Source organism: Scyliorhinus canicula, unplaced genomic scaffold (assembly GCF_902713615.1).
Source record: "Scyliorhinus canicula unplaced genomic scaffold, sScyCan1.1, whole genome shotgun sequence".
In the NCBI taxonomy this organism is placed as follows: domain Eukaryota; kingdom Metazoa; phylum Chordata; class Chondrichthyes; order Carcharhiniformes; family Scyliorhinidae; genus Scyliorhinus; species Scyliorhinus canicula.
The window spans coordinates 4,254,395-4,266,739 of NW_024055500.1; the positions used below are offsets into that span (position 1 = coordinate 4,254,395).

General features: G+C 52.1%; 1 protein-coding gene across 1 annotated transcript in view; it reads left to right on the top strand.

Moving 5' to 3' along the window:
- The window catches only part of LOC119960444 (protein mono-ADP-ribosyltransferase PARP14-like), an 89,999-nt gene that overhangs the window by 35,753 nt on the left and 41,901 nt on the right, over window positions 1–12,345 (top strand). The window contains exon 7 of the mRNA XM_038788168.1: window positions 30–176. Within this exon, the coding sequence (XP_038644096.1) occupies window positions 30–176 (147 nt within the window). The remainder of the gene's footprint in view (window positions 1–29; window positions 177–12,345) is intronic.

Sequence of the window (12,345 nt, forward strand, 5' to 3'; positions counted from 1 at the left end):
AACATGTCCCATTTTTCTCCTCTCCCCAGACGGTCCTTATCACTCAGCATCATTCTCCGGAACCTTAGCCAGGGTCAATATCGGGAATATCGTCCTGCAAATTGCCAATGCGGATATCACCAAGGAAACAGCAGACGTCATCGTCAACTCAACAAGCAACACTCCTCCAAACTTCGGTAAAGGAGATTTTAACCGTCTTCCATCTGTGAAAGGAGCTTTGTCAAATTGCACGTAACAGAGGGACAATGTCCCCATCAAACACTCCCAGGACAGGTACAGCACGGGTTAGATACAGAGTAAAGCTCCCTCTACACTGGCCCCATCAAACACTCCCAGGGCAGGTACAGCACGGGGTTAGATACAGAGTAAAGCTCCCTCTGCACTGTCCCCATCAAACACTCCCAGGACAGGTACAGCACGGGGTTAGATACAGAGTAAAGCTCCCTCTACACTGTCCCCATCAAACACTCCCAGGACAGGTACAACACGGGGTTAGATACAGAGTAAAGCTTCCTCTGCACTGTCCTCATCAAACACTCCCAGGACAGGTACAGCACGGGGTTAGATAAAGAGTAAAGCTCCCTCTACACTGTCCCCATCAAACACTCCCAGGACAGGTACAGCACGAGGTTAGATACAGAGTAAAGCTCCCTCTACACTGTCCCCATCAAACACTCCCAGGACAGGTACAGCACGGGGTTAGATACAGAGTAAAGCTCCCTCTACACTGTCCCCATCAAACACTCCCAGGACAGGTACAGCACGGGGTTAGATACAGAGTAAAGCTCCCTCTACACTGTCCCCATCAAACACTCCCAGGACAGGTACAGCACGGGGTTAGATACAGAGTAAAGCTCCCTCTACACTGTCCCCATCAAACACTCCCAGGACAGGTACAGCACGGGGTTAGATACAGAGTAAAGCTCCCTCTACACTGTCCCCATCAAACACTCCCAGGACAGGTACAGCACGGGGTTAGATACAGAGTAAAGCTCCCTCTACACTGTCTCCATCAAACACTCCCAGGACAGTTACAGCACGGGGTTAGATACAGAGTAAAGCTCCCTCTACACTGTCCCCATCAAACACTCCCAGGACAGGTACAGCACGGGGTTAGATACAGAGTAAAGCTCCCTCTACACTGCCCCCATCAAACACTCCCAGGACAGGTACAGCACGGGGTTAGATACAGAGTAAAGCTCCCTCTGCACTGTCCCCATCAAACACTCCCAGGACAGGTACAGCACGGGGTTAGATACAGAGTAAAGCTCCCTCTACACTGTCCCCATCAAACACTCCCCGGACAGGTACAGCACGGGGTTAGATACAGAGTAAAGCTCCCTCTACACTGTCCCCATCAAACACTCCCAGGGCAGGGACAGCACAGGGTTAGATACAGAGTAAAGCTCCCTCCATACTGTCCCCATCAAACACTCCCAGGACAGGTACAGCACGGGGTTAGATACAGAGTAAAGCTCCCTCTACACTGTCCCCATCAAACACTCCCAGGACAGGTACAGCACGGGGTTAGATACAGAGTAAAGCTCCCTCTACACTGTCCCCATCAAACACTCCCAGGACAGGTACAGCACAGGGTTAGATACAGAGTAAAGCTCCCTCTACACTGTCCCCATTAAACACTCCCAGGACAGGTACAGTACGGGGTTAGATACAGAGTAAAGCTCCCTCTATACTGTCCCCATCAAACACTCCCAGGACAGGTACAGCACGGGGTTAGATACAGAGTAAAGCTCCCTCCACACTGTCCCCATTAAACACTCCCAGGACAGGTACAGCACGGGGTAAGATACAGAGTAAAGCTCCCTCTACACTGTCCCCATCAAACACTCCCAGGACAGGTACAGCACGGGGTTAGATACAGAGCAAAGCTCCCACTACACTGTCCCCATCAAACACTCCCAGGACAGGTACAGCACGGGGTTAGATACAGAGTAAAGCTCCCTCTACACTGTCCCCATCAAACACTCCCAGGACAGGTACAGCACGGGGTTAGATACAGAGTAAAGCTCCCTCTACACTGTCCCCATCAAACACTTCCAGGACAGGTACAGCACGGGGTTAGATACAGAGTAAAGCTCCCTCTACACTGTCCCCATCAAACACTCCCAGGACAGGTACAGCACGGGGTTAGATACAGAGTAAAGCTCCCTCTACACTGTCCCCATCAAACACTCCCAGGACAGGTACAGCACGGGGTTAGATACAGAGTAAAGCTCCCTCTACACTATCCCCATCAAACACTCCCAGGACAGGTACAGCACGGGGTCAGATACAGAGTAAAGCTCCCTCTACACTGTCCCCATCAAACACTCCCAGGACAGATACAGCACAGGGTTAGATACAGAGTAAAGCTCCCCCTACACTGTCCCCATCAAACACTCCCAGGACAGATACAGCACGGGGTTAGATACAGAGTAAAGCTCCCTCTACGCTGTCCCCATTAAACATTCCCAGGACAGGTACAGCACGGGGTTAGATACAGAGTAAAGCTCCCTCTACACTGTCCCCATCAAACACTCCCAGGACAGGTACAGCACGGGGTTAGATACAGAGTAAAGCTCCCTCTACACTGTCCCCATCAAACACTCCCAGGACAGGTACAGCACGGGGTTAGATACAGAGTAAAGCTCCCTCTACACTGTCCCCATCAAACACTCCCAGGACAGGTACAGCACAGGGTTAGATACAGAGTAAAGCTCCCTCTACACTGTCCCCATCAAACACTCCCAGGACAGGTACAGCACGGGGTTAGATACAGAGTAAAGCTCCCTCTACACTGTCCCCATTAAACACTCCCAGGACAGGTACAGTACGGGGTTAGATACAGAGTAAAGCTCCCTCTATACTGTCCCCATCAAACACTCCCAGGACAGGTACAGCACGGGGTTAGATACAGAGTAAAGCTCCCTCCACACTGTCCCCATTAAACACTCCCAGGACAGGTACAGCACGGGGTAAGATACAGAGTAAAGCTCCCTCTACACTGTCCCCATCAAACACTCCCAGGACAGGTACAGCACGGGGTTAGATACAGAGCAAAGCTCCCACTACACTGTCCCCATCAAACACTCCCAGGACAGGTACAGCACGGGGTTAGATACAGAGTAAAGCTCCCTCTACACTGTCCCCATCAAACACTCCCAGGACAGGTACAGCACGGGGTTAGATACAGAGTAAAGCTCCCTCTACACTGTCCCCATCAAACACTTCCAGGACAGGTACAGCACGGGGTTAGATACAGAGTAAAGCTCCCTCTACACTGTCCCCATCAAACACTCCCAGGACAGGTACAGCACGGGGTTAGATACAGAGTAAAGCTCCCTCTACACTGTCCCCATCAAGCACTCCCAGGACAGGTACAGCACGGGGTTAGATACAGAGTAAAGCTCCCTCTACACTGTCCCCATCAAACACTCCCAGGACAGGTACAGCACGGGGTCAGATACAGAGTAAAGCTCCCTCTACACTGTCCCCATCAAACACTCCCAGGACAGGTACAGCACGGGGTTAGATACAGAGTAAAGCTCCCTCTACACTGTCCCCATCAAACACTCCCAGGACAGGGACGGCACGGGGTTAGATACAGAGTTAAGCTCCCTCTACACTGTCCCCATCAAACACTCCCAGGACAGGTACAGCACGGGGTTAGATACAGAGTAAAGCTCCCTCTACACTGTCCCCATCAAACACTCTCGGGACAGGTACTGCACGGGGTTAGATACAGAGTAATGCTCCCTCCACACTGTCCCCATCAAACACTCCCAGGACAGGTACAGCACGGGGTTAGATACAGAGTAAAGCTCCCTCTGCACTGTCCCCATCAAACACTCCCAGGACAGGTACAGCACGGGGTTAGATACAGAGTAAAGCTCCCTCTACACTGTCCCCATCAAACACTCCCAGGACAGGTACAGCACGGGGTTAGATACAGAGTAAAGCTCCCTCTACACTGTCCCCATCAAACACTCCCAGGACAGGTACAGCACGGGGTTAGATACAGAGTAAAGCTCCCTCTACACTGTCCCCGTCAAACATTCCCACGACAGGTACAGCACTGGGTTAGATACAGAGTAAAGCTCCCTCTACACTGTCCCCATCAAACACTCCCAGGACAGGTATAGCACGGGGTTAGATACAGAGTAAAGCTCCCTCTACACTGTCCCCATCAAACACTCCCAGGACAGGGACAGCACGGGGTTAGATACAGCGTAAAGCTCCCTCTACACTGTCCCCATCAAACACTCCCAGGACAGGGTCAGCACGGGGTTAGATACAGAGTAAAGCTCCCTCTACACTGTCCCCATCAAACACTCCCAGGACAGGTACAGCACAGGGTTAGATACAGAGTAAAGCTCCCTCTACACTGTCCCCATCAAACACTCCCAGGACAGGAACAGCACGGGGTTAGATACAGACTAAAGCTCCCTCTACACTGTCCCCATCAAACACTCCCAGGACAGGTACAGCACGGGGTTAGATACAGAGTAAAGCTCCCTCTACACTGTCCCCATCAAACACTCCCAGGGCAGGTACAGCACGGGGTTAGATACAGAGTAAAGCTCCCTCTACACTGTCCCCATCAAACACTCCCAGGACAGGTACAGCACGGGGTTAGATACAGAGTAAAGCTCCCTCTACACTGTCCCCATCAAACACTCTCGGGACAGGTACAGCACGGGGTTAGATACAGAGTAAAGCTCCCTCTACACTGTCCCCATCAAACACTCCCAGGGCAGGTACAGCACAGGGTTAGATACAGAGTAAAGCTCCCTCTACACTGTCCCCATCAAACACTCTCGGGACAGGTACAGCACGGGGTTAGATACAGAGTAAAGCTCCCTCTACACTGTCCCCATCAAACACTCCCAGGACAGAGACAGCACGGGGTTAGATATAGAGTCAAGCTCCCTCTACACTGTCCCCATCAAACACTCCAAGGACAGGTACAGCACGGGCTTAGATACAGAGTCAAGCTCCCTCTACACTGTCCCCATCAAACACTCCCAGGACAGGTACAGCACAGGGTTAGATACAGAGTAAAGCTCCCTCTACACTGTCCCCATCAAACACTCCCAGGACAGGAACAGCACGGGGTTAGATACAGACTAAAGCTCCCTCTACACTGTCCCCATCAAACACTCCCACGACAGGTACAGCACGGGGTTAGATACAGAGTAAAGCTCCCTCTACACTGTCCCCATCAAACACTCCCAGGGCAGGTATAGCACGGGGTTAGATACAGAGTAAAGCTCCCTCTACACTGTCCCCATCAAACACTCCCAGGACAGGGACAGCACGGGGTTAGATACAGCGTAAAGCTCCCTCTACACTGTCCCCATCAAACACTCCCAGGACAGGGTCAGCACGGGGTTAGATACAGAGTAAAGCTCCCTCTACACTGTCCCCATCAAACACTCCCAGGACAGGTACAGCACAGGGTTAGATACAGAGTAAAGCTCCCTCTACACTGTCCCCATCAAACACTCCCAGGACAGGAACAGCACGGGGTTAGATACAGACTAAAGCTCCCTCTACACTGTCCCCATCAAACACTCCCAGGACAGGTACAGCACGGGGTTAGATACAGAGTAAAGCTCCCTCTACACTGTCCCCATCAAACACTCTCTGGACAGGTACAGCACGGGGTTAGATACAGAGTAAAGCTCCCTCTACACTGTCCCCATCAAACACTCCCAGGGCAGGTACAGCACAGGGTTAGATACAGAGTAAAGCTCCCTCTACACTGTCCCCATCAAACACTCTCGGGACAGGTACAGCACGGGGTTAGATACAGAGTAAAGCTCCCTCTACACTGTCCCCATCAAACACTCCCAGGACAGGGACAGCACGGGGTTAGATACAGAGTCAAGCTCCCTCTACACTGTCCCCATCAAACACTCCCAGGACAGGTACAGCACAGGGTTAGATACAGAGTAAAGCTCCATCCGCACTGTCCCCATCAAACACTCCCAGGACAGGTACAGCACGGGCTTAGATACAGAGTCAAGCTCCCTCCACACTGTCCCCATCAAACACTCCCAGGACAGGTACAGCACAGGGTTAGATACAGAGTAAAGCTCCCTCTACACTGTCCCCATCAAACACTCCCAGGACAGGGACAGCACGGGGTTAGATACAGCGTAAAGCTCCCTCTACACTGTCCCCATCAAACACTCCCAGGACAGGGTCAGCACGGGGTTAGATACAGAGTAAACCTCCCTCTACACTGTCCCTATCAAACACTCCCAGGACAGGTACAGCACGGGGTTAGATACAGAGTCAAGCTCCCTCTACACTGTCCCCATCAAACACTCCCAGGACAGGTACAGCACAGGGTTAGATACAGAGTAAAGCTCCCTCTACACTGTACCCATCAAACACTCCCAGGACAGGAACAGCACGGGGTTAGATACAGAGTAAAGCTCCCTCTACACTGTCCCCATCAAACACTCCCAGGACAGGTACAGCACGGGGTTAGATACAGAGTAAACCTCCCTCTACACTGCCACCATCAAACACTCCCAGGAACTGGTACAGCGCGGGGTTAGATACAGAGTAAAGCTCCCTCTACACTGTCTCCATCAAACACTCCCAGGACAGGGACAGCACGGGGTTAGATACAGAGTAAAGCTCCCTCTACACTGTCCCCATCAAACACTCCCTGGACAGGTAGAGCACGGGGTTAGATACAGAGTAAAGCTCCCTCTACACTGTCCCCATCAAACACTCCCAGGACAGTAACAGCACAGGGTTAGATACAGAGTAAAGCTACCTCCCCACTGTCCCCATCAAACACTCCCAGGACAGCACGGGGTTAGATACAGAGTAAAGCTCCCATAACACTGTCCCCATCAAACATTCCCTAGACAGGTACAGCACGGGGTTAGATACAGAGTAAAGCTCCCTCTGCACTGTCCCCATCAAACACTCCCAGGACAGGTACAGCACGGGGTTAGATACAGAGTAAAGCTCCCTCTACACTGTCCCCATCAAACACTCCCAGGACAGGTACAGCACGGGGTTAGATACAGAGTAAAGCTCCCTCCCCATCAAACACTCCCAGGACAGGTACAGCACAGGGTTAGATAAAGTGTAAAACTCACTCTACACTGTCCCCATCAAACACTCCCAGGAGAGGGACAGCACGGGGTTAGATACAGAGTAAAGCTCCCTCTACACTGTCCCCATCAAACACTCCCAGGACAGGTACAGCACGGGGTTAGATACAGAGTAAAGCTCCCTCTACACTGTCCCCATCAAACACTCCCAGGACAGGTACAGCACGGGGTTAGATACAGAGTAAAGCTCCTTCTATACTGTCCCCATCAAACACTCCCAGGACAGGTACAGCACGGGGTTAGATACAGAGTAAAGCTCCATCTACACTGTCCCCATCAAACACTCTCGGGACAGGTACAGCACGGGGTTAGATACAGAGTAAAGCTCCCTCTACACTGTCCCCATCAAACACTCCCAGGACAGAGACAGCACGGGGTTAGATACAGAGTCAAGCTCCCTCTACACTGTCCCCATCAAACACTCCCAGGACAGGTACAGCACAGGGTTAGATACAGAGTAAAGCTCCATCCACACTGTCCCCATCAAACACTCCCAGGACAGGTACAGCACGGGCTTAGATACAGAGTCAAGCTCCCTCTACACTGTCCCCATCAAACACTCCCAGGACAGGTACAGCACAGGGTTAGATACAGAGTAAAGCTCCCTCTACACTGTCCCCATCAAACACTCCCAGGACAGGTACAGCACGGGGTTAGATACAGCGTAAAGCTCCCTCTACACTGTCCCCATCAAACACTCCCAGGACAGGGTCAGCACGGGGTTAGATACAGAGTAAACCTCCCTCTACACTGTCCCTATCAAACACTCCCAGGACAGGTACAGCACGGGGTTAGATACAGAGTCAAGCTCCCTCTACACTGTCCCCATCAAACACTCCCAGGACAGGTACAGCACAGGGTTAGATACAGAGTAAAGCTCCCTCTACACTGTCCCCATCAAACACTCCCAGGACAGGAACAGCACGGGGTTAGATACAGAGTAAAGCTCCCTCTACACTGTCCCCATCAAACACTCCCAGGACAGGTACAGCACGGGGTTAGATACAGAGTAAAGCTCCCTCTACACTGTCCCCATCAAACACTCCCAGGACAGGGACACCACGGGGTTAGATACAGCGTAAAGCTCCCTCTACACTGTCCCCATCAAACACTCCCAGGACAGGGTCAGCACGGGGTTAGATACAGAGTAAAGCTCCCTCTACACTGTCCCCATCAAACACTCCCAGGACAGGTACAGCACAGGGTTAGATACAGAGTAAAGCTCCCTCTACACTGTCCCCATCAAACACTCCCAGGACAGGAACAGCACGGGGTTAGATACAGACTAAAGCTCCCTCTACACTTCCCCATCAAACACTCCCAGGACAGGTACAGCACGGGGTTAGATACAGAGTAAAGCTCCCTCTACACTGTCCCCATCAAACACTCTCGGACAGGTACAGCACGGGGTTAGATACAGAGTAAAGCTCCCTCTACACTGTCCCCATCAAACACTCCCAGGGCAGGTACAGCACAGGGGTTAGATACAGAGTAAAGCTCCCTCTACACTGTCCCCATCAAACACTCTCAGGGACAGGTACAGCACGGGGTTAGATACAGAGTAAAGCTCCCTCTACACTGTCCCCATCAAACACTCCCAGGACAGAGACAGCACGGGGTTAGATACAGAGTCAAGCTCCCTCTACACTGTCCCCATCAAACACTCCCAGGACAGGTACAGCACAGGGTTAGATACAGAGTAAAGCTCCATCCGCACTGTCCCCATCAAACACTCCCAGGACAGGTACAGCACGGGCTTAGATACAGAGTCAAGCTCCCTCCACACTGTCCCCATCAAACACTCCCAGGACAGGTACAGCACAGGGTTAGATACAGAGTAAAGCTCCCTCTACACTGTCCCCATCAAACACTCCCAGGACAGGACAGCACGGGGTTAGATACAGCGTAAAGCTCCCTCTACACTGTCCCCATCAAACACTCCCAGGACAGGGTCAGCACGGGGTTAGATACAGAGTAAACCTCCCTCTACACTGTCCCTATCAAACACTCCCAGGACAGGTACAGCACGGGGTTAGATACAGAGTCAAGCTCCCTCTACACTGTCCCCATCAAACACTCCCAGGACAGGTACAGCACAGGGTTAGATACAGAGTCAAGCTCCCTCCACACTGTCCCCATCAAACACTCCCAGGACAGGTACAGCACAGGGTTAGATACAGAGTAAAGCTCCCTCTACACTGTCCCCATCAAACACTCCCAGGACAGGACAGCACGGGGTTAGATACAGCGTAAAGCTCCCTCTACACTGTCCCCATCAAACACTCCCAGGACAGGGTCAGCACGGGGTTAGATACAGAGTAAACCTCCCTCTACACTGTCCCCATCAAACACTCCCAGGACAGAGACAGCACGGGGTTAGATACAGAGTCAAGCTCCCTCTACACTGTCCCCATCAAACACTCCCAGGACAGGTACAGCACAGGGTTAGATACAGAGTAAAGCTCCATCCACACTGTCCCCATCAAACACTCCCAGGACAGGTACAGCACGGGCTTAGATACAGAGTCAAGCTCCCTCTACACTGTCCCCATCAAACACTCCCAGGACAGGTACAGCACAGGGTTAGATACAGAGTAAAGCTCCCTCTACACTGTCCCCATCAAACACTCCCAGGACAGGGACAGCACGGGGTTAGATACAGCGTAAAGCTCCCTCTACACTGTCCCCATCAAACACTCCCAGGACAGGGTCAGCACGGGGTTAGATACAGAGTAAACCTCCCTCTACACTGTCCCTATCAAACACTCCCAGGACAGGTACAGCACGGGGTTAGATACAGAGTCAAGCTCCCTCTACACTGTCCCCATCAAACACTCCCAGGACAGGTACAGCACAGGGTTAGATACAGAGTAAAGCTCCCTCTACACTGTCCCCATCAAACACTCCCAGGACAGGAACAGCACGGGGTTAGATACAGAGTAAAGCTCCCTCTACACTGTCCCCATCAAACACTCCCAGGACAGGTACAGCACGGGGTTAGATACAGAGTAAAGCTCCCTCTACACTGTCCCCATCAAACACTCCCAGGACAGGGACACCACGGGGTTAGATACAGCGTAAAGCTCCCTCTACACTGTCCCCATCAAACACTCCCAGGACAGGGTCAGCACGGGGTTAGATACAGAGTAAAGCTCCCTCTACACTGTCCCCATCAAACACTCCCAGGACAGGTACAGCACAGGGTTAGATACAGAGTAAAGCTCCCTCTACACTGTCCCCATCAAACACTCCCAGGACAGGAACAGCACGGGGTTAGATACAGACTAAAGCTCCCTCTACACTGTCCCCATCAAACACTCCCAGGACAGGTACAGCACGGGGTTAGATACAGAGTAAAGCTCCCTCTACACTGTCCCCATCAAACACTCTCGGGACAGGTACAGCACGGGGTTAGATACAGAGTAAAGCTCCCTCTACACTGTCCCCATCAAACACTCCCAGGGCAGGTACAGCACAGGGTTAGATACAGAGTAAAGCTCCCTCTACACTGTCCCCATCAAACACTCTCGGGACAGGTACAGCACGGGGTTAGATACAGAGTAAAGCTCCCTCTACACTGTCCCCATCAAACACTCCCAGGACAGAGACAGCACGGGGTTAGATACAGAGTCAAGCTCCCTCTACACTGTCCCCATCAAACACTCCCAGGACAGGTACAGCACAGGGTTAGATACAGAGTAAAGCTCCATCCGCACTGTCCCCATCAAACACTCCCAGGACAGGTACAGCACGGGCTTAGATACAGAGTCAAGCTCCCTCCACACTGTCCCCATCAAACACTCCCAGGACAGGTACAGCACAGGGTTAGATACAGAGTAAAGCTCCCTCTACACTGTCCCCATCAAACACTCCCAGGACAGGACAGCACGGGGTTAGATACAGCGTAAAGCTCCCTCTACACTGTCCCCATCAAACACTCCCAGGACAGGTCAGCACGGGGTTAGATACAGAGTAAACCTCCCTCTACACTGTCCCTATCAAACACTCCCAGGACAGGTACAGCACGGGGTTAGATACAGAGTCAAGCTCCCTCTACACTGTCCCCATCAAACACTCCCAGGACAGGTACAGCACAGGGTTAGATACAGAGTAAAGCTCCCTCTACACTGTACCCATCAAACACTCCCAGGACAGGAACAGCACGGGGTTAGATACAGAGTAAAGCTCCCTCTACACTGTCCCCATCAAACACTCCCAGGACAGGTACAGCACGGGGTTAGATACAGAGTAAAGCTCCCTCTACACTGCCACCATCAAACACTCCCAGGAACTGGTACAGCGCGGGGTTAGATACAGAGTAAAGCTCCCTCTACACTGTCTCCATCAAACACTCCCAGGACAGGGACAGCACGGGGTTAGATACAGAGTAAAGCTCCCTCTACACTGTCCCCATCAAACACTCCCTGGACAGGTAGAGCACGGGGTTAGATACAGAGTAAAGCTCCCTCTACACTGTCCCCATCAAACACTCCCAGGACAGGTACAGCACAGGGTTAGATACAGAGTAAAGCTACCTCCCCACTGTCCCCATCAAACACTCCCAGGACAGCACGGGGTTAGATACAGAGTAAAGCTCCCATAACACTGTCCCCATCAAACATTCCCTAGACAGGTACAGCACGGGGTTAGATACAGAGTAAAGCTCCCTCTGCACTGTCCCCATCAAACACTCCCAGGACAGGTACAGCACGGGGTTAGATACAGAGTAAAGCTCCCTCTACACTGTCCCCATCAAACACTCCCAGGACAGGTACAGCACGGGGTTAGATACAGAGTAAAGCTCCCTCCCCATCAAACACTCCCAGGACAGGTACAGCACAGGGTTAGATAAAGTGTAAAACTCACTCTACACTGTCCCCATCAAACACTCCCAGGAGAGGGACAGCACGGGGTTAGATACAGAGTAAAGCTCCCTCTACACTGTCCCCATCAAACACTCCCAGGACAGGTACAGCACGGGGTTAGATACAGAGTAAAGCTCCCTCTACACTGTCCCCATCAATCACTCCCAGGACAGGTACAGCACGGGGTTAGATACAGAGTAAAGCTCCTTCTATACTGTCCCCATCAAACACTCCCAGGACAGGTACAGCACGGGGTTAGATACAGAGTAAAGCTCCATCTACACTGTCCCCATCAAACACTCTCGGGACAGGTACAGCACGGGGTTAGATACAGAGTAAAG